Raw genomic sequence first — 23,825 nt, 5'->3', positions numbered from 1 at the left:
CTCGCGAGATTTCTGTATCTGATAGCGGAAGTATCGTCACACTTCTACAGTTCATTCAGGATTTTAGTGATTATCGACCACTTCCTGGGTTTGTTTAGGTATTTGTTGAATCAAATCGAGGCACTTTAAGGCGTGAGAACGATATATTTAATAGCACAGTGTTGTAGTCCATAAAACTGCATTCAGATCATGTTTTCCTGTGTTTGTAGGTGATGGTGTGACCTCTCTGCTGCCATGAGTACTCTGTTTGCCTGTGAGGACCCAGCTACATGGAGGAGGGTGTATGAGAAATACTGGGATGTAGTGGAAGCCAAGGCAAAAGGCAAGAAACCTGGAAAGCTGCTGAACCTTGATAAGTGGTAAAATCATTTTTATCTTCACAGCAGCACTTGCAAAATCACACAGAGTTTGACTGAATAAAGGAGGGATGGAGACACTGTGCAGTACATCTGGTCAATCTGCTGGATGTTATAGGATTGATTTTTCTTCAGGAAGGTTTGAAGACGACTGAGAGAACCCTCTCTGATGATAAAGACACTGTGATACTGTTGAAAGCTCCGGGAAAACCAACTAAGTGGAGAGGATTTGCTTAACTGTCATGGGAACTGGTGTCACTGAGCAAACTCCATCTGCTGATAAAGGCCATGTGATAAAGTTGAAAGCTACAATAGGCTCACAGTGTGTCTTTTTTAATGGCTGTAGATACAGAGGAGTAGATCTGTGGTTGTCCCTGCACAGGAAACATATTTTATGAATTGAGTTTAGTCGACTTGCTTTGAGCGTAAGATTAAAGGGAGCTGTTTCTAACCTGCGTGCGTCTGTGATCAGGTACCAAGAGGAGCTGCCCACACTCATTTCAAGTCGATCTGACAAACACGTCACTCTGTCAGAGCTGATGAAGCTGATGGAGTGGAAGCTCACTGTAAGTAGTGTCTAGACACTAAATCATAACACACCCACACAAAAAATGTTGTCACACGCTCCAGTAAACACTCCGTCTAACATATAGTGTAGCTACAAAGAGGCACTAACTGTCCAACTGCGCTCAGAGCATCAGCTGTGTACTGAAGTGTCCCCGTGTGCTTGCCGTCTGCAGAGAGGGAAGTTCAGGCCGAGGCTGCAGCAGCTGGTGGCTTCCAACAGTGAGGACACTGTGGAGAAATGTTCCAGAAAGGCCTTCAGCCTCCTGCCTGATGTGCAGGCAGCGATCGCAGAGCTCAGCGCCCTGAAAGGAGTCGGCCCAGCCACCGCTTCAGGTTAACACAGCATCTCTTTTCTGTGTCTGAAGACTTCGAGCAAATAGATAAAAGCTTAAGAACTCATGCTGATAAAAGGCCTGTGTGATCCTCTTAAAGCACAAAGTGATTGGCTTCCTAGTAAGAGTACAGGGTAGCTCCTGCGCTGGTAGACTGAGCGGCTGGGACTCCCCGCTCTCTGTTTAAATAGTTTGTATTCACCTCTCGGCTACATCCATCTTGGCTCGTGGCTGACTGTCCATTTTGCTCCAGCTGTGTTGGCGGCAGGAGCTCCAGAACAGACTGCGTTCATGTCTGATGAAGCCATGGAGAGCGTACCGGGACTAAAACCCATCCAGTACACAGCCAAGCACTACACCCTCTACCTGGCCAAGATGGTTGAGCGGACTGAAAAACTAAACAAAGGTGAGGCAATGACAGGGTTGGGTCAGGTAACTTTGAAATGTTGTCAATCACTGAATACCAATTACAGGGCATGTTTGTAATTAAGTGACATTATCCATTGGATTACAAAAAAAATGTAGTCAAAACTGAATCAGACATTGAGAATATTACACCTACCTACTAAGGCAAACAGAAAAAATCTGTTTTATACATTTAAAATCATTTTCAATGCAAATTAAAGGCATTTTGCATATTCATCACTTGCAGTTGGTCAAATCACCCTTAGGTGAGCATTCACAACATGAAACATGGGAAACAGCACGGAAATAAGACGTCATCTTTGACAATGTAACTAGAGTTGTATAGTTTTTTAATAGATAGATTTTACATCCGTTACCGCCCAACCCAAAGTAATGACGGGGGCTCAGCGTTAGTCCGCTTTGGAATTCTGCTAAGTATGATACTACCAATACTACAAAATGAAATCATCTGATTACCGTCTCCAGGGTCACAACAAAACATGCAGCAGCAGCAGCATCGTTCACTTTTCATGCAGTTTTATGTTTTTATGCATGAGTTCTGCTCCAACTCTGTTCTTCTAAATTGCTTAAAACATTTGTTTGCTAAAGCCTTTTACTAAAATTGATCTGGAGCTACTTTTATTCTCCTGGTTTTTTTTTTAATGTAGATTAGTTTTGTCTTCTGTTTTATTACAGTACCTCTAGAAGTGGAATTTAATATTTTATAGTTTTACAACATTGAATTAGAGAAAATAATTTGGCTTTTTTGACTCTTATTACCAGTAAAAGATGCTTTAATGTATTATGTGTTTTAGATTTATATCTAATTGAGACCACTTTGTAGAAATCTGTTTTCACTTTGACATTAAAAGCCCAATGAAACCTGCTTTGATACTGACGAATGACATCCCCTCTCGTCCCCAGTGGATCCGCGGCAGGGCTGGACGCCCCACAGGCTGGAGTTGTGTTTATGGGCGATGACCACAGCCGAGCAGCAGCAGCTCCCACTTATGAAGGATGTTGAAGTGGAGGCCAGCAGTGTGGCAGAGAGGGGCTCAGATGCTGACCGGAGACCAGCAAAGAAGCTCAAAACAAGATAAAAATCACAACTGTTACCGTGTTTATCACATTAAACTTTTTTAATGTTTGTCAGATTTTTGTATTTTTCCAAAATAATAATAATAATAAAGCCTTTGGATGAAAAAATACATGGTGGATTTTTTCTGGAGGTTGTGAGGTTTACAACTGTCGTGTATAAGCCTACAAATAAGCATGATGGTACAGCTCGGTAGTTCAGTCATACAGCTGTAAGCCAAAAGGCCCTTTTCTTTTCACCTGGACTCCAAATCAAGGCTGCTGCTGCTGATGATGATGATGATGATGATGATGATGATCAGGCCTGCAACCAACAGTTATTGTCCAATAATCAACCAACTTAGTGATTATTTTCTCGATTAATCATAAGGCCTATAAAACGTCAGCAAACCGTGAAAAATGGCAGTTACACTCGGAGCCCAAGACCAGGTTCAAATATATGATTTTGAAATAATCCAAAAACGTTCAGTTTACCTTCATAGAAGACAAAACATTTATGTTTGAGAAGCTTTTTTTGGTTCAAAAATGTCTAAAATACCAGCTAATCGATGAATCGTTATAGCCCAATGATGATTTTAGTGCTTGAACACACTGACAAAAGCAGTAGGATGTTGCCACAGTATTGTTCTTTATTTATATTGTTTCTAAATTAAAGCAAGGTACAATGAACAGTACAAAATAAAACAAAATATATTCATATATATACAATATAAAATGGTTCCGTTCAGAACATTTAAAAAGTACAATAGATTGTGAAATAATTAATGAGGACTTTGATATAAATTATCCATATGTAAATTTAGTTTTCCTTTAGTTTCCTCATGACCGAGAGAAAAATAGCTTCTTCTGCTTTTTCTTTTTGTAAACGCTGTGTTGGTTCGACCTCTTGTCTGGTCTGAGAGGTTAAACCTCGTAAGCTTGGCACCATTTTATCGATACAAGTAAGCAGCTCAGGAAAAACTACCACAGCAGCACAGATATGACTTTTTTTTTTTTATTACTTTACACCATCGGAGGGAAATGACTTGGGAGTTTAAGAAACCACCTGTGATATTTGCACGACCTCGAGTGGCTCGGGCAGTATTTGTGAACGTGACAAGAATCTGTACCAAAGCTGGAAACAGGGAAACCGCAATGTCAGACTACGCCTCTGTTACAAACCAGAAAATATACCCTCATATCCAGAGAGAAACCCTGAATACTGTTCCACTTTCCTGCGTAGTTCTAGCTATGGTAGACAAAAATCAGCGTTCACTGATTCACTTTAAACCAGAGAGTTTAGAGCTATTCCTCATCTAAAGGTTAATACTGTAGACTTAAATTCTTTAGCGAAATGGAGAGCTGGATAAATTGCTGAACTATGACAACCTGCAAGGTCCCAGCCAGTTGATTTTGTGCCATTTTACTGGCTAATTAACCCAAATTAAAAAGCAGACCCTATTTTACACATTTTAAAGTATAAAGATCCAGGGTATCCATTTGTATGTCCAAATGTCTGTACTTTGGGGGCCCTAGAACCCCTAAAACAAGCATTTCAGGTTTCAGCGTCTTCAGTAACACACTACGAGGGTAAATGTATGCACTGGTGAGCATCTAATGATCCATCTCTGGAGCTACAGTAGCCTGCTTTACCTGCACAGTCCTGCAGTGAGACTTGGCCATATATATATCTAAGTAGCAATAAACACTAAGAAAAGGCAACTTGGCCGGCTTGTTGGCAAGCAGCAGCTACTGGATATATTAACAACCTCAGTTGTTTGCACTGCGGCGTCTGTCTTTTATGGATTCTGTGCATGATCATGTAGAATAAACCATACAGCTAAGAGCAAAGCAACCTTTCTGCCCGGTGCTCAGTCTTGGGCTTATTACTATAACAAGGCATTGGGCATAACAGCACAATGGATTGGCATAGGGAGGTAAAAAAGCATCAAAGAATGTTTATGGCAGTAGAGAATATGGCACTCGCCAACATGTAACTACATTATAACAAGTGCAACAAAAAAAAAAGCCCATTTATGACAAAACACAAGATCAGGAAATAAGAAACAGCATTCAGAGAAATGTCAAGTGTGCTGCAGTTTTGAATCAGACGAGCACAGAATGAATGAACACTATTTTGGGCGCAGTCACGTCATGTGGCAGCCATGGCTGTGAGGAGACCCGTCGGGGAGAGCACGTGGATCCCCCAAAGTGATGGATCTCATGCTATTGATATTCTACTCCCGTTCTGCTCATGCCATCCCCGACCGTGCCTTCGCTATACTGTTGAAAACAAATGTGTCGCTCAAAGACGGCAATTAAATTAACATCATGCAGCCTGTCAGATCCACTTATTAAAGGAAGATATCCTGTTTACGGTCTAGCTCTGGGCTCTGGTGTATCCTCACAACAGCCATGCATCATCCTGACACTGGGGGTGTTGTGACACGGACGGGGAACGCATGAACACTGCAGAGGTTTTTGTGAAGAGTGCCGGCAATGTTGTCTGTGTCGTCTCTGCCGTCCCTCACAAACCAGCACTGTCACACACTGCACTGTCTGCCAGAGGATGTGAGTCAGACCTCTCCTTTAAGATGAGCTGCTGTCTGTGTGCAGAGGAGGCTTTTGTCAAACGGCGAGATGACTCTTTAGAAGGTGTGTTGGTGCTGTGGGTTGGCTCAGGCTCAGGGCCAGGAGATCTGGCTTACAGAAAAGTAACTATTACTGCTGAAAACTTTCTCCCCTCCCCCTTTTTTTTAAAAAGATATGTCTCATTTTCTCTTCTCTTCTAATGCTATTTGTCTGTTTCCATTACAAGTAAGAAATCAGACACTGGACATTTCACTCTGTATGAGGAGAACTCAGTCAAGTATCTTTTTTTTTTTAGTTTTAGGGGCATCAAGAATTCACAAGCCTTCGATTTTAGTCCTGCATGTGCTTCCAGGAGGGGTAATATTCACAGTTAATGTGTTCTACAAAAACATAGCCATTTACTAGCCCTTTTTACAACCCTTCTGGGTTCCTATGAATCTTAAGTTAAAGAGGCACATTAACCTCCTCTCAGGCATCCTCTTTATCTTCATTATAGGCTAACAGGGTATGTATGCATTATTCATCTATGTATCTCTGCTATCCCAAGCAATAATATTTCCTAGTATACACAAGAGTTTCCATCAAGGATCCATTACTACCTCATATTGGTTGATCCTTCCATTTTTTTTCCTTTATGTGTCTGAAAATGGCTTATTCTGGCTATTTCATACGGGTTCCCTCATTTAACACGAGTCTTCTGTTACTACTGACAGTTTCATGTGGGAGCAAATGCTGAGGACCGTATTTATGGCCAACTCTTGAAATTGGCAAATGCATAACATTTTTTTCCCAGGCAGCCGGTGGACATTCAAATGAATTATTGATTGAAAGACTGAAAAATGGAACGTAGCATGAGTAAATGTAATTGCTATCCTCGCCTTGGCTTTCCAAAAGCTCGAATCACACTGCCGATAATATATGACAGGAGCCCTGTCCATAATTTGTTATTTGAAAAGAGGAGCTGCAGCGAGGCGTCTGCGCACTGCAGGGGGCAGTTTGGAGATGTGGGCACTTGCAAAAAATTAAGCTGCATCGACTACTAACAAGTTGTGAAAATAAATCCAGCCACATGAAGATATTTCAAACAGTCCAGAGTTTCACAGGCTTGTACTTGCACAGTTTGTCTTCTTTCACCTCACCTGTTGATATTCACAATGGGAAAAAAACAAAAAAAAGACGTTTGATCGCACAAAAAATAGTTTCACTGAAGCTACCAATAAGCAGGTTTCAAACCAACCAACAACTTTTTTTTCCTCTGCTTTTGCGATCTCGAATTAGTTCTTTCTATGGCTTATTTTGTAAAGCACTGACGATTTATAAAATCAAGTGAGCTTGAGCCGTCGGTGGTCATCGAACACACCAGGGGATTCTGTCTCGTAGATTAGTTTTCAGAGGATCAGAGCCATACAGGAGTTTTCAAAAGAACAACAATCATAGCATTAATTTTGCACCATTTGAAACTTTTCTCTTTTTCCCCTTCAAAGAGGAAAAAATACAAATAAATATACTCTTGGTTATGAACATACAATATACACATCCACTATCAAATGAAAAACGGGGACAACTTAATAACACTCTTTTTTCATTATAGGTACATTCCTTTACAAAAGTATACAGTCCCTAAGAATGAGAAACTGAGGTATAGACTGGGCCTGACAGAGAGACCCCAATGCCCTCTGGGACACGAAGGTCAGAGGTCAGGTGATGACACATCCGCGCCCTCCCCAGTTCAGTCTGTCAGAGCGAGAACAGGCAGAGGCCAGTGTGTGTGTGTGTGTGTGTGTGTGTGTGTGTGTGTGTGTGTGTGTTTGTGGTGTTCTTCTCTTCCGTTTGTCCACTTTGACCTACAGAATCAGGCAGTGGCTGCTCTCAAAGACAAAGAGGAGAAGTGTGTGTGTGTGTGTGTGTGTGTGTGTGTGTGTGTGTGTGTGTGTGTGTGTGTGTGTCCTTGTCTCGCTGAGAGCCACAGAGCATGACATGGCATATTTTACACGGTGCGCCTAGCAAGTTGGTGGTTAGTGTTTGACACAGCAACAGGAGGAGTTCACTCGCTAAAGTGACGACCATCCAGGAAGATTCGGCTGTTATTTCAAACTCCTTTTTCTTTCCTCTCCTGTCGCGCGGCCTCTTTCAGTTCCCATCTTCACGTCTTGTCCATGTTGTGTGAGCTATGTATCTGTATCCACAGTGTAGGTATTATGTCATGGGAATATTAAAGGAAAACTAATGCAGTCTTATTTTTGGAGACCCCAGGAAGTGAAAATGACAGTGATGCCTCTAAACTTAATCTATGACAGAATTTTGCCTGAAATCTTGTATTTAAAACTTTTTCCTGCAGCTGCTCTTGGAGATCTCATCTTATCTCATTTGCACTCGCAGGGGGGAAAATAATTTCGACTGATTGTATATATCATCATATCATACCATGTTTTTCAGCTAGAGAACTGGCAAATTTGCAAAAAAGCCACAGTGACTCCTGTGATTTGCAGCAGGGCTTTGAAATCGATTGCCCAGAGATTAAAAATTCCTGAAATTCTTCTTTAAATCTTCGCCTGCAGCTCTGATTTGCAGCAAAGCCAAATGACTCAAATTCAGACCTCTGCTCTGCTTAAGTGCCTTTAAGCAAAACACTGAAACCTTCTTAGTTTAAGGGGCGTCGCTGCAGCTGATCCTGATCTCTGACCTTTATGAAAGGTCAGTGCTGCAGAACACACTCCCACTGTTTTCCTCCCTTTTATTCCTTCCCAACAGAGGCTCGCGTCACAAACTCAGATTCTTCTTATTTGAGGTCTTTACATGTATGAAAGATGAACTCAAAGAAACAACTGATGAAACAGTTTTTCAAAAAAAGAGCAGAACAGCTAAATTCTCACTGAAAGGTAAGTGCTGGTAATGCGGATGAGATTTCAACATATATATAAAAAGATATAATGCTCCTCAAAGTGGATCAGAGGAACTTTCACCTGTACTTGTTGCTACTGTAATCCCTCTTTAATAAAAGAGACATATTTCTTTGATTTGCAAAGTATCTGTAAAAAAGGATTCTTGGTCGATTTTAGTTTCGAATGATTTCATATCATTTCATCTGGGTCTAACTTGAGAGGAAATGGGAAAGTTAACTATGGTCAAAGGGGAACCTTTGTTTGGAGCAGGGCTGGAGTCAGTGTGTATGTGGAGGAGGGCCTGTGGGGTGGATGGGGAGGATGGGGGGGGGCCTTCATCAGGGAGGAGGTGGTATCTGGACCCCGAGCAGATCATATGCAAAGATGTTCCAGAAGATGGCGAAGAGGAGGAAGGTGATGAAGGAGAAGATGATGACCCACCAGGAGCACTGTTTCTGCAGACTCTCCTCGTAGCTGCGCAGGATCAGCAGGCCCATGCTGATACCGACCACGGCGCCCGACAGGTGCGCCATGAAGCTGGGCTGTGGCCCCGAGGAGGGCAGCGGCGGTGAGAAGCGGAGCCAGACCGCACGACCCACTTCTGAACTCACTGTGGAGGACAGAGGAGAGACAGAATGAACGCGGAGAAATCTCTTCAGTGTCTGCTGGGAGTGAATCAGGCCACACTGCAGTCCTGTTCTTCAGTCAGGACTAAAAGAATTAAAAGAAATTTGCTTATTTGCTTTCTGGTGGAGAGTAGATAGGACGATTGACACTCATGTCTGTAGGATACATGTGAAGCTACAGCCGGCAGTGGATTACCTGATTTTACCATAAAGTCTGGAAGCAGGGGGACACAGCTACCCTGGCTCTGTCCGAAGACAGCTAAATCTGCCCACCAGTACCTCTGAGCTTGACAGCGAACACACTATATCTGGTTTGTTTGATCTTAAAAATGGGGGTTATGTATTTTTTTTTTTACACTTTGGTTTTTGTGCTGAATAATGAAATGAGATATGAGAGTTAGAAGTGCTCGTGGGCGAAACTGACTTATAATCTCATAATTTTACTCCTGGTGAAATTCCTATTTGTTCTCTGCATGGGTTCTTCATCACTGTGAACTCCTGCTGGCTACAATATCTCATCTTTTACTTAAGTGATCTAAATTTAAATACGTACAGTGTGTACGTAGGATTCAAATAGAAATGTTCAAATGACAAATTCTTGTCATAATGTTATAAATACCATGTTTTCTTCTGCAACTTATACTTGAGTTTTATTTGAATTTCCAACAACTTGCACCTTCTCACGTAGAAGTCCTTTATATAACTAACTTTTCCACGTAAAAAGAACTCGGACTGATTTGAATTTATGCCCAAGCCTAAAAATGAGTTACACAGAGTGTTTTAGGAAAGTGTTTTATCAAAATCTACTTCTGCAGGCAAAGGAGGTCACAGGAGGATTTAAAAGGATCTTTATTCTAAGAATTGTTTTTAGATGTTATTTGGTGCTCTTTGTTGCTGCTTTTCCAAAGGTTCTTTAGCTGAATAAATACTCAACAATGATGTAGTAAAACCAGAGCAAATGTTAAAACAGTGAGGCACGTTATATTTCAAAATGCTGTTCTCCTGGTCTGTAAAACACTGAGGAGAAATATCAGATTCCTGCAGAGACTCGTTGCTCTCTCAGTTCGGGGGCGGCAGGCTCGGGACAGATGGAGGGAACATATTGCTCACTAATGAAAGTCACAGTGTATCGGCTCTCGTCTTGAGAAAAAGGACAAGTAGTATGACTCAAAAGCTTTGAAAACACAGCAACACGTCCAGTCATGGAGCCTCTCTCTCCGAGCAATTAGATTTTTTTTGTTAGTAGCATGTCTGTAGCTCAGCTTTAAGTGGACTTTAAAGCCTCACTCAGATAAACAGGTGTGTGGATGTTAAATATGCTGAAAATAAACGGTTGAGCACACTCCCTATTTAAAGATTTAACATTAAATTAAACATATATAGCAACAGTGGGAACAGTGGCACAGGGCTTTTGGAGAACTTACTGCAAACAAGTGCCAGGATCATGCGGAGCAGCTTGTACGGACAGCGCATCCCGGCCCAGTTCTGCAACAGAGAGCGAAAGTGTCTAGTCAGCACAAACAATCACGACACTACCAGCCAATATACACACGAGTATATTCACAGTCTGGGTAGAAACGTGTCAGTTCATATCTTCTGGATATACAGAGACCTGAAAGAAGGACAATGCATATCCATGTGAGAGAGGACGAAGCACTTACGCTGCACACAGAAGCGATTATACACCTGGCTGCTCTTCGCTCACTGGTTCCAAGCCAGTGGCAGTGTATTAATTAGGGCTAAGATAATTTAACAGAAGGGGAGAATGGGCCAATAAATAGCCATTTTGATTCTCTGGGGAGAAAGAACAATAGCATCCTGACTTAGAATAACACATTTTCTCCTCAGGATGAAAAATTGTACTGATCACATCCCTCCTTACGTTCCTCGCTATGGGAATATGACCCAGGCCTGGAGTTTCTCCTCCTCTCTCACAGCTGAAAAAGAAATGGTGAATGCCATTCAAGATATATAAGACTGAGGTATAAATAAAACCACGTTTAAATTGCAGCACTTGTACTGTCACTGTATTTCTATGAATAAATGATTAATATCACGGAGGGGAGAGGTCAACACCATGGTGCAGAGGAGGAGGTCTGAGCTGGGGGTGATGTAGTGTTGCTGCTCACTGATGGGAGGCAATTGGCTTTGACATGCTTCTCTCACTCTCACATCTGTGACCAAAGGACAGCCAATCCAGTCTTTGTCTGTTATCACAGTGCTGACATTGAAATGGAGAGTTGCTGAAGGAGCCTGATGTGTGTGTGTGTGGTGCAAAGGGTCATTCAGAGAAGACACAAATATAAAAACTCAAAGGCAAGGGCTCACAAAGAAGATCTAAGATTTAAGTGCGATGTCAATGGTTGACGCTCTGCGCTACATGGTTCCAAGATGTATTCTGACCGTTTAGCTGGAGCTGCATGACTTCTAGGGAGTCACGTCCACAGGGGTGCTTAAAACCTCACTGAACATGAAAATGCCTGTTGAGCGAAACGAATGATGATGCTTGATGGCAGATGGCTGGGAATTTACTGGGTCGAGACTGGACGAAGTTTCAAGATTTCCTTCAAAAACGCAAACTAGAAAAAAACTCATCAGAGCAGAACTAAGACGTGCCTTGAAGGATTTCCCAACAACGAACGGGCATAAGGCGCATCGGACCAAATAAACTGTCTGTTAGCTGCTACGATCACACAGTTCGAGTTACAGAGCCTTCGCTTTGGGCCCGTCAGTGCACTTTGATTTCTATCCCTGCTGGCATTTCCACTGCCCACAGTGAACAGCGACATTCGTTAGAGTGATTCGTCAGATGTAACACTGCCTCAAGAGTTGAGGAGAATGTGGAAGGCACTTCACATGTAAACCTTGTGACAGAAACCCCCCACAAATAAATATTGGAAGAAAAAAAAAGCTCTCAAGCAGCATCAAGGGAATTCACTGCTTGTTTTTCTGGTGGACACAAATAAACATAGTTTTAATAATTAATATAAGTGTCTGAAACAGCAGTTCACTTCAGATTCATTGATCCAAAGGAGAACGAAGAACGTTATGGCTTAGCAATATGAGATAGTGGAGGAAGTTTTTGGGGTCTGCTACTCGTCAACAATATTCAGCTTCTCCAAGAGGACACATGAAATATTCAGTTTCCTTTTTTTCCCAAAAATGTAAAAACTGTTTATCAAATTGATGTTATGCTGCTGTAGCCCATTAACATCTATCATAAAAAATAACCCAAAACAAGTAAAGTGAGTGTGGTGTCTCACTCTCACACCACGTGGACAGCTCTGACATTTCCTCTCTATTGATAACTGCTTTTAGACGTAACAATAGAGGCGATGATGATGACAGTTACCATGACAACGTTGGCCAGATGCGCTGAGCACAGAGCGTAGACCCCCCCGGAGCCCCCCACCACTGGAGCCCGCATGTCGGTGATGGACACTGTCAGCGAGCCTGCAGAGAGACAGACAGAGAGATTAGTGAGAGTTAGAGCGTAGATGTAAGAGAGAGGGAGAGCGCACAATGAAGGGAGAAGAATGTGTGTGTGTGTGTGTGTGTGTGTTGTTAGGAAGAGAGAGAGCAAAGGACAGCATTTTAGAGCAGAGGGGGAAAAACAAAGAGTCAGATTACTCATCACGCAGCAGCACAAGTCACCTTCCTCTGAGCATTTTCAAATAATCTCTAAAAAAAAAAACTCTCTTCACAGTGACTGTGCTACATCAGCTGACCTTCACATGCCCTCTTGTTTTACATGACCCCCCCCCCCCCCCCCCCCCCCCCACACACACACACACACACACACACACACACACACGTGTTCAGAGCAGTGCACAGTATTGCTTAGGCTGGTCCTGTATGCAAGCAGTCAGCTAAAAATTGCAGCTGGCTAATTATATTAAAATGGTAGTGAACTGAAAAGGAATATTTCCTAATTGGATTCCCCTGCAATTAAAAAAGCCCATGTCAAAATGATCTCGGATCAAAGTAAGGCCAGGAGAACACAGGCAAACCTTGCTGAAGAGGATAATTTCCAATTTGCGTGCTCTAAAGATGCTTTGTGTTATATTCATGAGCAAAATCTAATCTTGGATATGCAGACATGGACAGAAGCCAAATGCAAAAAGATATAAGTAAAATATACAAGTACAGCCGTGGCCTTGACATGACCGCTGTTCTGTAAAGTGACAGCACTCTTACATTAGAACAATTAATTATGAACAATTAGTCATTTTCAACCAGCTATTTGTTATTTGTCTTGTGAGTTACTTTTTTGGTGCTAGTGCTTGCAAGCACTGCAGACAGCTGTTTCCAAAAACTCTGACTAATTAGACGTCTGGTCAGGTTGATGTTGGAGCCGATTTAAATCGCGAGGTATCACCAAACTGGACAGACTAATAACAATAATAACGATGTGAACTGTCCCGCCCTGACAGGTGGAACAAAACACACATGTGACAGAGGGAGCTGTCAATCAATCACAGTCTGTACACGCCCACACAGTCCTGAGAAGAGCCCTAATTAGCTAAATGTGGTACGATAGCCGTGAAAAGGGTCTTTAAGCACAATCTGTCAGAAAGATCTCAGAGAACAAAAAGGAAAAACATTTTGACATGTATTTGTGACTTAATTCATTGGAGTTGGAATTAAACAGCATTTTAATTTGTTTAACATATAATGTAAAGAATGCAGTAATGAATTGAGGCACAGACTACCTGGGACACAACACACCTGGTGTCTGAGTTACATTATGGTGTATAACGTTAGCCACTGTTCAGCATCCATAAAGAGCCACTGAGGCGGCACTCTGGTAGGTAATAAAAATGGGCAATGTGTATGAAAATGCAAAAACATGTTCTCATTGATTCTTGAGATCCATCTGGAGCATTTTCTGTTAGAAATCCAAATCTAAACATAAACATTATGTGGACATCAATCATTCATGCCATCTGTATGAGTTCTTTTCTTTTCTATGGGTGGGGAATGTTTTCCTCTTTCTGAACCACAGATTTAATGAGATATGTTGTGGTGCAGCTACTGCTGGTGTGTTCAAGTATTTGGAAGTGTTTCATCTTAACAGAGAAGAGTAAAAAGGTTGACTAGAAATAAAGAACTTAACACATTTCCAAAGTCAGTCTGACTCAGCCACTTTTGATATCAAAAGATGTGACCGATTTGAGCGTATTGTTTTTGACAAATGAGAAAAATTAAACAATACGGAATTTGTTGCAATTGGACATTCAACCTTTTTACTCTTTTCTGTTAAGATGAAAGATTTGATTTGCTCCATTGTTGCGCAGGGAATGTGTTAGTGGGAATATTTGGCCAGTTATCAATGAGAAAAACACAAATATGCCAAACAAATGGGCCTAGAAATGGAGTGCACTGTATGTAGCCAGCAGGTGCTTTTTAAACAGTGCTTAAAAGGTGTATAAATTCACCTCACACAAAGACTTGCAGTGACACTATGAAGTAGGACAGAATCCCAAGCAGGAGAAATCACAGTGGCAGTTGCTTGGAGGACAGCGTCAGCCACTGTTAATTATGCAAATGAGCTGATAAGGGAAGCGGAGAGGGCTGATAAAACAAAACAGCCTCTTTTTAATCACAGTTGGAGTTTGCTGGAATTGTGATCTCAGATCTATAATGCATGTTGTAACATCCACTTTCTGTGCGTGTGTGTGTGTGAGTGTGCGTGCGTGTCGTGGGACCGCACAAAGTAAACATCGTCTTAAAGAACGCCTTGTCAGCCCGTGGTGGCAGTGATGATCATGGAAAGACAGATGGTAATCAGAGCGCGTTCCTGAGTCATTCATCTCTCCTCGCTCCGACACCTCTGGGCTATTTTACGTGGATTTATGGGGCATATGAAGGTTGGTGCTTCAGCTGAAGATTTGAGCAGATTCACAGTGCCCCATTTTTTACAAGTTCCACAAAATTGCAATTACACAGTGAGGCATACAGTATGTGGTCTCTGATCTCTTCAAAGTAGAAGAAAAACTGAATTGGAGCAACTTCAACAGCATCAACATCTGAGTTTCTCTTTCAGTCTTTACTGGAGTTTCACGACTTTTTTGTCTGTTTTTTCATGTATTACTTGGGCGCAGAGGAGCTGGGAGACCTATTAATGAAATATTGATAGAATTATATCTGGTGTTTCAGTTTTGGTAATATTTTAATTTTGGACTAATTCAGTCCGTACTGGTCATAATGATACAGTATAATTAAGTGATGAGGACATATTGCTTTACTTTAAACACCAGATATTTTGTCAACAGCTCCTAGGTTTTAACTGCAGAATACTTTAGACTGTCTACCCTTTAAGGTAAAGTCACAAGGAATTTGATGATGGATCAATGGCAAAAACTACAAATAATAACACTGCTGTTTTATCTCGTTGTAAGGTTGATGTGTGAACATGCTAGCAAAGAGTTGCCTTGTTGCACATCCCAGCAGACAAGGAGCGACATTAGCATTCATTTGGAGCTGCGTTATTGGCCTCCTGGCGAATGTAAGTCCAATATTTATTCTCCTGTTAGCGCTGTTTTTCTCTCCAACAACTCCTGAGGGAAATATCTGCCTCTTCAGCTGCTAAAGCTCCACTAAGTTCACCTGCTAATTGCAAACTTTAGCTAGATTTGTTTGTCTGCTGTGTGGAGAGAGTTTTTAGAGCTTTTTCGCTGAAAACAGCTGCTAAAAAGACCCTATGAAAGGTATGGGAGTGAATCAAAGCAGTAGAGCTGCGGGCTGAAACCAAAGCACTTAATTATAAGCGATAAGTTGTAGCTCCTTGAAGCTGAGAGGAACTGCAGCCTTAGGGGATATCCTCTGTGGGCTCATCACTACCAGCAACCCCTTTCACAAATAGATAGTAACTTGATCCAATATTAATATAAAAATGTTGCTTAGAGCAGCTTCAAGAGTAGTGAAGTTAGTTAACACCAGCGCAGACCACGTCTTCGTGGGAGACACTTGTCAGGGATGTGACACCAGCATCTGTGGGTGAAGAAGAGGAGACAACCTGAGACCTCCGGCTCAGAGGAAGAGACGAGCTCCACAGGGAGGAAGCAAACTGCTCTCTCCTCCTGCTCGCTCTGCTTTGGTGAGAGGCTCCCAAATACAGTATGAATATTAAACAGGCCTGTCATGTGGGCTCTCCTGCTTAGGGGGATTTAAGATTTAGGATTCTCACACTCAGCAGGAGTGAGACGTGCGGTGTACGATTATTTCAGCGCCAAGCTGACACATTCCATCTCATGGACAGATTATTTATTGTTGCCATCCTGAAGTCATCATCAACATCCGCAAATCTTTTTGTGAGCTTGCAACATTCACAAGTGCACTGCAGTGTAGACAGTAAAAATGGTGCACTTTGTATGGAGTATAAGTCAGCCACACACTCAGGGCTATACTCCATCTACGGCAGTATAATCCCCAATGCAGATCAGAGAACTGAGCCTCTGTCAAAGTAAAGTTGCTACACCATTACTGTTACTCCAAGCTGCCCTTAAGCTATGGGTCAGCGTCGTATGTTTCAGTCTCTCTGGGATAAGGTGCAGACAAGGGATAGTAAGCTGATCCAAGGCCAGGGTTTGGCAGTGCCTTAGGCTGCGCCTCTGTAGCCACTCCAATGGAGGCTGTGCCTGAGCACAGCAAGTGTTAGAATAAAAAAAAAAAACATTCCACTAATCCTTGGAAAATGTGCCTCTGCACAAACAATTACAAACCTGACGCTTTCTACTGCCTGCTTTCTAGAGTTTGTACAAGTCGGTAGCTATCGACTATCATGTTTGACACTATCCACAGTCAATCAAGGGTCCCTGTATAAAGGCTGATGTAGGTTTTTATTGATCATATTCTGTAAAGCAGATGTTTGAAAACTGTCTAAATGGCTGTAGATGTGATGACCAGGCACCATAGGGTTATGGCTCAATATATTAGATCGTCTTTGCCCATGCTTTCTATAAATACAAAAAAAACATCAGGCATTTATGTGTATGTAAAGACTCCTCTGGAGTTTCTTTTATTCACATCTTGTCCTTTAAAGATGTTATAATGTGCTTACTGCTTGGCGTAAAGGTTGGTTACACGTAGCCAAGTGTTTATTGAGGTTTTTGAAAGTTAAACTTGCATTAGTCGATTTTCGGGGGACAGCATAAGAAATTGAAATTGAAGTTGATATGGCAAACATTTTAGCAGTTAACTACATAAACATCTAGCTGACACAGGAAACCATTAGCATTCATTTGGAGATGTGCTTAAGGCGACCGAACGAATGTAAATCCAATATTCTCTCTTTTTTTTTTTAGCTCTGTTTGGTTTTCATCGACTCCTAAGGGAAATGTTTGGCTCTTTAGCTGCTTAACGATCCCCTATGATCACCAGTTAATTGCAGACTTTGTCTGTCTGACCTTCAGTCCTGGACAGGTAGCATACATCGGGTCTAGATGATTTTTGCTAAAGAAAAAAAAAAAAAGAAGCTGCCTGCTGTGTCTGTCAACAACGCTGATGAGGACAGTGAAACTCAACCAAAACAGTGAAGTTAAGGGCCAGAAAACCAAACAATGGGGTGAAAGATGTTATAAAGCTGAGGGGAGCTGTAGAGTCAGGAGGGTTTACCACTTTTAGCGAGCCCTTTCACACTGCACATCATCTGACCATTATTACTATAAAAACACTGATTAGAGCAGTTTTACAGCACAGCCTAGTTCTTAGGGGCTTTAATCAGAAGAGTGAATAAGAGGAGGAAAACTACATATTATCTAACTGTTAGTTTGTGAAGCTTAATGCCAGCAGGTGTTTTCTGGGAACCTACAGAAGAACATTATTATGCATTCAGTAAATTTCCTGGTTGATCAGCCAATAATTACTCAGGAGAGGACGATAAAAGGACAATGTGTGTTTGTTTATTCGGCTGATTTAGTCTGTATTGGGCACAAGCAATTCTGGCAACGCAGCACTGTGCTTTTATTTATATATTCAGTCTGTTGGTAAAAGCTATGAGGAAAGACCACCCAAATTTATTCATCAGAAAGAAAACAATTTCTAAAATGATTTTTGTTGAGTCTGTTATTATTAATATCATACTACCGTTGTGGAACTGTCATTCGTCTTAAAAAAGTAAAATATTTCAAAAGAAAAGCAGCTCAGCTCGCAGGACAGTATCAGTGAGGGAAAGCTCTACCCGTTGATTCAGTGGGATTGTTGCCTTTTAAGGTTCGGCTTGCTCTATTTGCGCACGCTTGCCTCAGACAGATCTATCCTGTATACATTAAATCTTGTGGCCCAGCACAGAGATGTGCTGCGGTCAGCACTTGTGTAGTCACAGGGCTGCCTCTGTTGGCTAATAAACTGGGAAAATGCCTGATCAGATTTATTTACTAAGCACAAATAAGAGGAGAGGGACACTGATGGAAAGAGTGAAAGAGTGAGAGCATAAGGATCGACGATGAAGTAGACACACTGAGAGTGCAATCACACAGTCATAACTATACAGGTTTTTCTGTGTGTGTTTGTCATTTTTAAAGACTCTGCTGTCCAACTATCTGGGTGCTTGTGTATGTGAAATTAGCTGATCATGATGGAGAGGTTTGTACCTTTGGCTTTAATTATTTTCTCACTCAAGCTGAAAAACCATTAAGTAGCAGACTGGTATGAACATCAGTGGTTTAAGGTTCATTTTGTCTGGCCATGTTTCCTCACATTGAGGATCTATGATCAGATGCAAATATAACAACAACTGTTGGTTTCTGTAGTTTCACATGGTAATGAAGTTATGTGTCTGAATATCATTGTTTGTCCAAACTAATTACAGGAAGAAACACGGAGTTCATAACTGCTACCAACATGCCTGCCCCTATAATTATGATGCTCACATCTGCATAACGTACACATAACATCATAATTATGTTGTTCTATATGGGGATACAAATAACCATTATTTTCAAAGAATTTTGGATTTAACTGATCGACCTTTTGATCGTTTACATATCAGAAAATAGTGAAAAATGCTATATCCTGATCAATACTGTATTTTTCAGGCATATAGTGAAATTTGTTTTCTTACATTTTTATAACATTTACGAACACTTCAGTAATGAACGCACAACATTTTAGGAATAGTGACAAATGTATAATCTCAGTTTACTGTTGAAAAACAAACATGCAAAAATTTAATCGCAGCACTGTTCTCAATTACCTTATACGTATTTTTGTACTACTTTGTACATTTTATTTGTATTGCAATTTCTCGTTACTTATTACATATAAACCAAAAACAAAATCTGCAATAAGCTAATGTTGGCTGTATATTGGCACGAATAGAGCCAAAAGCGTTCTTCAAATTGCTCACTTTGTCTGAACAACAGTCAAAAACCCAAAGGTGTTAAGAGAGAAAAGCAGGAAATCTAAACAAAATAAATAGTACCAGCAAATGTTCAGTATTATTGTTAAATACATGATTTCACCGATGTATTGATCGTTTTAATGCATGCTTCGTGCATCAGAGAGAAGGGATGTTGTTTGATTTTTGGAGGCAACTTACTTTAATCAATCAATCAATCTTTATTTATATAGCACCAATTCACAACAGCGTTATCTCAAGACGCTTTACATAAAGAGCAGGTCTAGACCAAACTCTTTAATTAGAGAGAGAGCCAACGATTCAGGAATTCAAAATTAAGGATTCAAGAATTCCTACATGAGCAGCATCAGATATTATATTGAGCAACAGTGGCAGGAAGAACTCCCCTTTAACGGGAAGAAACCTCGAACAGACCCAGGCTCAATGTGTTAAGTCAAATCAAGTTTATTTATACAGCATTAATATAATATAATATAATATAATATAGATTTACATGTATAAAAATATACAGGAGATAAAAAGATAGTAAATAGGCATTTCAATGAAACTTGAATAAGAACATATTATTATTATTATTATTAAATAGCAGACAATAATATTGGTTATAAAATACAGTTTTTACTCATTAACCAAACACGTTAAACCTGAATAAAAAAATGTTTTCATGTGGCCCAGAGAGTAGGACCATAATGACTGAAGGTGTCACAAGCTGATTTAGAATTAGTTCTTGGCATGAGGAGACTTTTATTTGATGATCTAAGGGATCTGTCCGGTGTGTATTCAGTGAGCCTGTCAACAGGAGCTGAGCCATTCATAGATTTAAAAACAAGAAGTAAGTATTTAGTTTTGTCATATGAGCAGACCCATGATGTAGGCGGCTGGAGTAAAAATAAGGAAATGCCAGGGTGACTCAACTGGAGGCAGACCATCTGTCACATGGTCTTTTGTCTACTTTACAGACTATTTGAAAAGCTCATAGCTTCAAATGCCATTTAATAGACTGGCATCAATTTCAAAGCCTCGTTTCAAATATAATAGTGCTGTCAGACAGGGGGTGCTCTATTAAAGATATTTTCCACCTGGGAAGGAGATGGACTCCTGTGTGTCATCCAGACAGAACGAGATAAGGGAAATATCATCTCCAGTTCTGGTGCTTTCCTGAGAGTGGAGCAGCATGACTTGCAATCAGTCCTCATCCAATCTAACATCTTCATCCATCTCCTCGTGCCCTGATGGAGCGTGGGCGGGAGGGAATAAACCCTCAGTTGAAGGAAAACATGGAGTCTGCAAAGTTTTACTTATCAGCAGTGTCAAGCTGCAGAGAGGAGCATCCAGACTGTCAGCATCCTCAAAGCGACAAAACACTGCTCACCTGTGCTCCTGCACTGCAGTCAAAGCAGATCATTAGATGAACAGCTTCAGTAAGGGAAACACTGATCCAGAGTCAAAACACAACATAAATCAGGACCTCTCTTGTCTAAATGTGAACACAAAAACAACACAATTCCAGCACCGTCGATGCCAAGCTCTGGCCTGGAGGAACAAATACAATTCATCAAGTTCACTGTGTGCCAACATGGCGACTGTAAACACACTCTGGCCTTGGTTTTCTTAGAGATTGATTCTGTTTATTCTAACAGTTTTCTGCCCTGTCCAAATTTGCCACATGGGGAAAAATATCATAATATTTATGCTTCCCCAGAGACCAGGGGGCATCAGGAAAAATCAATAGTTTCCACAAGTCACATCCTCAAAGCTGCGGAGAGGAAGCAGCTTAGCACAGCAGCGACCGTTAGAGGAAAAGTATAATCATATCAGATCTGGATGAGTGTGCGTGGGCATATAAACATGCCTATAACTGGAGAAGCAAAAATTAGTGAGTGTACATCCAAATACGCCTAATGCTCCTGAGGATGTTTATCCACAAAGTAGAGTTGTAATACAAAAAACTAAATTCTTGTCACGACCGAAGAGGTTCTCACTCACGACTGCTTTTTCAGCTAACAAGCACAGTAGATGACCTTGGATCAAAATTACTGAACTTCTTTCAGCATCCCAATGAAAAAGAGCATGAAATCACTTCCTGTGCTCAAGGGTATAAAGCCAGTGATGGCTACAGGGAACATGATGTGCCTCAAACCAGAGAACCTTAAAACTAACCAGCAAAGTAAATGTAATATAGACTGAGCAGAGAAATAGCCTCCTCTCTGACTCCAACAGGGTGCCTGACAAATGTTGCCGCCCTGGATTGGCTTCATACAGCAGATGCAAATAGACACCCATAAACATAGTGGGCTTGCTCCACACAAATGGGCTACCTTCAATTAGGCTGCATTACAGTAGAAATATTCATCATCTTTGGTGTTGTTATCAGCGAGGCTGCAGGGGGTGGTTGTAGAGGAAGTGAGCTTGGTGTCACCTAGGAAGAGTTGACTGTGGGGTGGGGGGGCTTGGGAATTACCATAATCACGCTGGCAGCCTCTGCAACGCACCAAGGTCACCCTGCCTCCAGTTTAGCTCAGCACCAGGGGAGTACATCAGAAACACAGGACCAGGCTCTTCAGCTCTATAGGCAACACCAGGGTTTGTAGACAGACAGCAGCTAAGGCTGCAGCTCAGCCTGGCTAAAAAGACAGAAATCTGACCTTGTGTTCTGAACCATCACAGCCACACACCCCACCAACAGGCCTTCAATGTAAGAGTGAGCAAGCAATGATTAGTATTAAGCTGGTAATAGCAACTCTGAGATGTGCCCTCACAGTCCTAAAAACTCCACCTGGTCTCCACAAACCTTCCCATATTCACCTCAAGCCAATCAAACCAGCGTGCTCTTAAATATCTCCACACCAGAGCCAAAGTCAAAGAGGGCGAGTCTGACCCCTCTAGTACTGAGAGTTATTTATCTGTTCTCCGATGCTTCCTCTCTCTTGTCTTTTTTATCTCCATCTCTCCTTCATTGACTGACTTTGCTTGCTGATGCTGCTGATGCAGTGTGAGGATGTGTCAGCATCAGTTAATCTGACTCAATTTTGCTCCAAGAAAAAAGATTCCTCAAACCGTCTGCTGGAAGTCATTTGTCAATCAAAAAGTATTTTAAACCCTAATTCCTTCAGTACCACACTTCCTCAGGAACACAACCTATAAAGTCAACCTGTTACCAAAATGGTAAAACCAATCAATATAGTAAAGCTTTTTAATGAATCAATTGAATGTATTGATTTTAATTTCTTGATTCAATTGATAAGCTATATTTCAAGGCATTAGGGATTTCCATAGACTATAATAAATTGCAGCTTGAGTGCTTCAACCAAACATCAAATATCAGCAAAATGGATGATGGACAAAGTCAGTTTTGGCCTCTCACCAAGGCCCTCTATTCGCTGGCAGCAGATGTAATCATATTTACCCTGCCTAAATATGTGCAGTACGCTTTTAAAAAGCATCCGTTATATAACAGGAAGCCAGGAATGGCAGTGCAACACAGGCAAAAATAAGCCTGAAGTCTTCCAGTCATTTAGAGACTGAATTGGTTTTTATTAGCGTGAGAGAAGGCAGAAACAATCATCAGACTATATTAGCGAACACAGAGAGTCTCGTGGCCATAGCAGAAAGCTGAAAGTGCCGCTGTCCTGCCTGATATCAGAACAACATTAATCAACTGCTGAAGGATTAAACATTACATGTAACTTGGCATGGTGCTTTTAAGTAATGACAACATCAACTGGCTTGCAACAATGAGGTTACACTGACGTGCAGTCATTTATCACATTTCCATTTCCCAACAGGCCACAAGTCTCTTCCTTCTCTCCACTGAGGACACCATTAAGGAGTGTGAGCGCAGTGCCTTCTAACTCCAGCTGGACAGGTTACTACAGTAAACACTATATTCTGTTAACAGGCTCCTGGACACAATGCTCCTGCATAATTCAAACCATAGGCACCATAGGGTGGGAAGCCGATCAGCGGGCTCATGGTGCTCAGTGACACATTGAAACCTCTCGGGATTTCCAGTTCAGTTACTCAAGTGCATGTATTGTCTAACCTTTATTCATCCGGGGACAGCAGTGGAAAAAGTACTCAAATCATTCACTTAAGTACAAGTAGAAATGCTGCACTATAAAAATACTCTATTAAAAGTAAAAGTCACGCATTCCAATTTTAATTCAGTAAAAGTATGATGAAACAATTAATCAATCAGTTTTTCTAGCAGAAATCGTCAAAAATGCCACATATTTTCTGCTTCCAGCACCTTGAATGAGAGGACTTGCTTATTTGTCTTTGGGTTTTGGACTTTTGGTCGAGCAAAATAAGACATGTGAAGATGTTTCCCTGGGGGCGTTGAGAAAGTGTGATGGTATCGTCACACAAATCATTAGTTACAGCTCAAATAGCACCAAAGTGCATTTAAAGCATCAAAAGTAAAAGCACACATTATGCATAAGGGCCCCTGTTAGTGTTTTATTTTTATAATAAGAGATCATTATTGTTGATGTTGATGTAAGTAGTGCTTTAATGCTGTAGTTGGCTGAGGTGGAGCTAATTTTAAATACTTTATTTACTGTTGGATTGTTTAATCTACAATTATGCATCATATTTTGAATGTAAAATATGAATCTGAAAAGTGCCTGTAG

General features: G+C 41.2%; 2 protein-coding genes across 2 annotated transcripts in view; one reads left to right on the top strand and one right to left on the bottom strand.

The window, feature by feature from the left end:
- Positions 1–26: 26 nt before the first annotated feature.
- On the top strand, positions 27–2,846 carry LOC139220281 (uncharacterized). The gene is made up of 6 exons (XM_070852356.1): positions 27–98; positions 210–359; positions 829–922; positions 1,097–1,256; positions 1,509–1,661; positions 2,585–2,846. Exons 2-6 carry the CDS (start codon positions 235–237, stop codon positions 2,758–2,760), a joined length of 708 nt encoding a protein of 235 aa, XP_070708457.1. The 5' UTR covers positions 27–98; positions 210–234; the 3' UTR covers positions 2,761–2,846.
- Positions 2,847–8,546: 5,700 nt separating this feature from the next.
- rhbdl1 (rhomboid, veinlet-like 1 (Drosophila)) overlaps positions 8,547–23,825 on the bottom strand; it is a 39,335-nt gene continuing 24,056 nt past the window's right edge. Inside the window, exons 7-9 of the mRNA XM_070852326.1 lie at positions 12,187–12,287; positions 10,259–10,319; positions 8,547–8,818 (exon numbers count right to left, since the gene is read on the bottom strand). Of these exons, the coding sequence (XP_070708427.1) occupies positions 8,547–8,818; positions 10,259–10,319; positions 12,187–12,287 (434 nt within the window). The remainder of the gene's footprint in view (positions 8,819–10,258; positions 10,320–12,186; positions 12,288–23,825) is intronic.

This window comes from Pempheris klunzingeri, chromosome 20, assembly GCF_042242105.1.
Source record: "Pempheris klunzingeri isolate RE-2024b chromosome 20, fPemKlu1.hap1, whole genome shotgun sequence".
NCBI lineage: Eukaryota > Metazoa > Chordata > Actinopteri > Acropomatiformes > Pempheridae > Pempheris > Pempheris klunzingeri.
The sequence above is the reverse complement of the archived record's forward strand: the minus strand, read 5'-3'. Positions and strand labels throughout refer to the sequence as shown.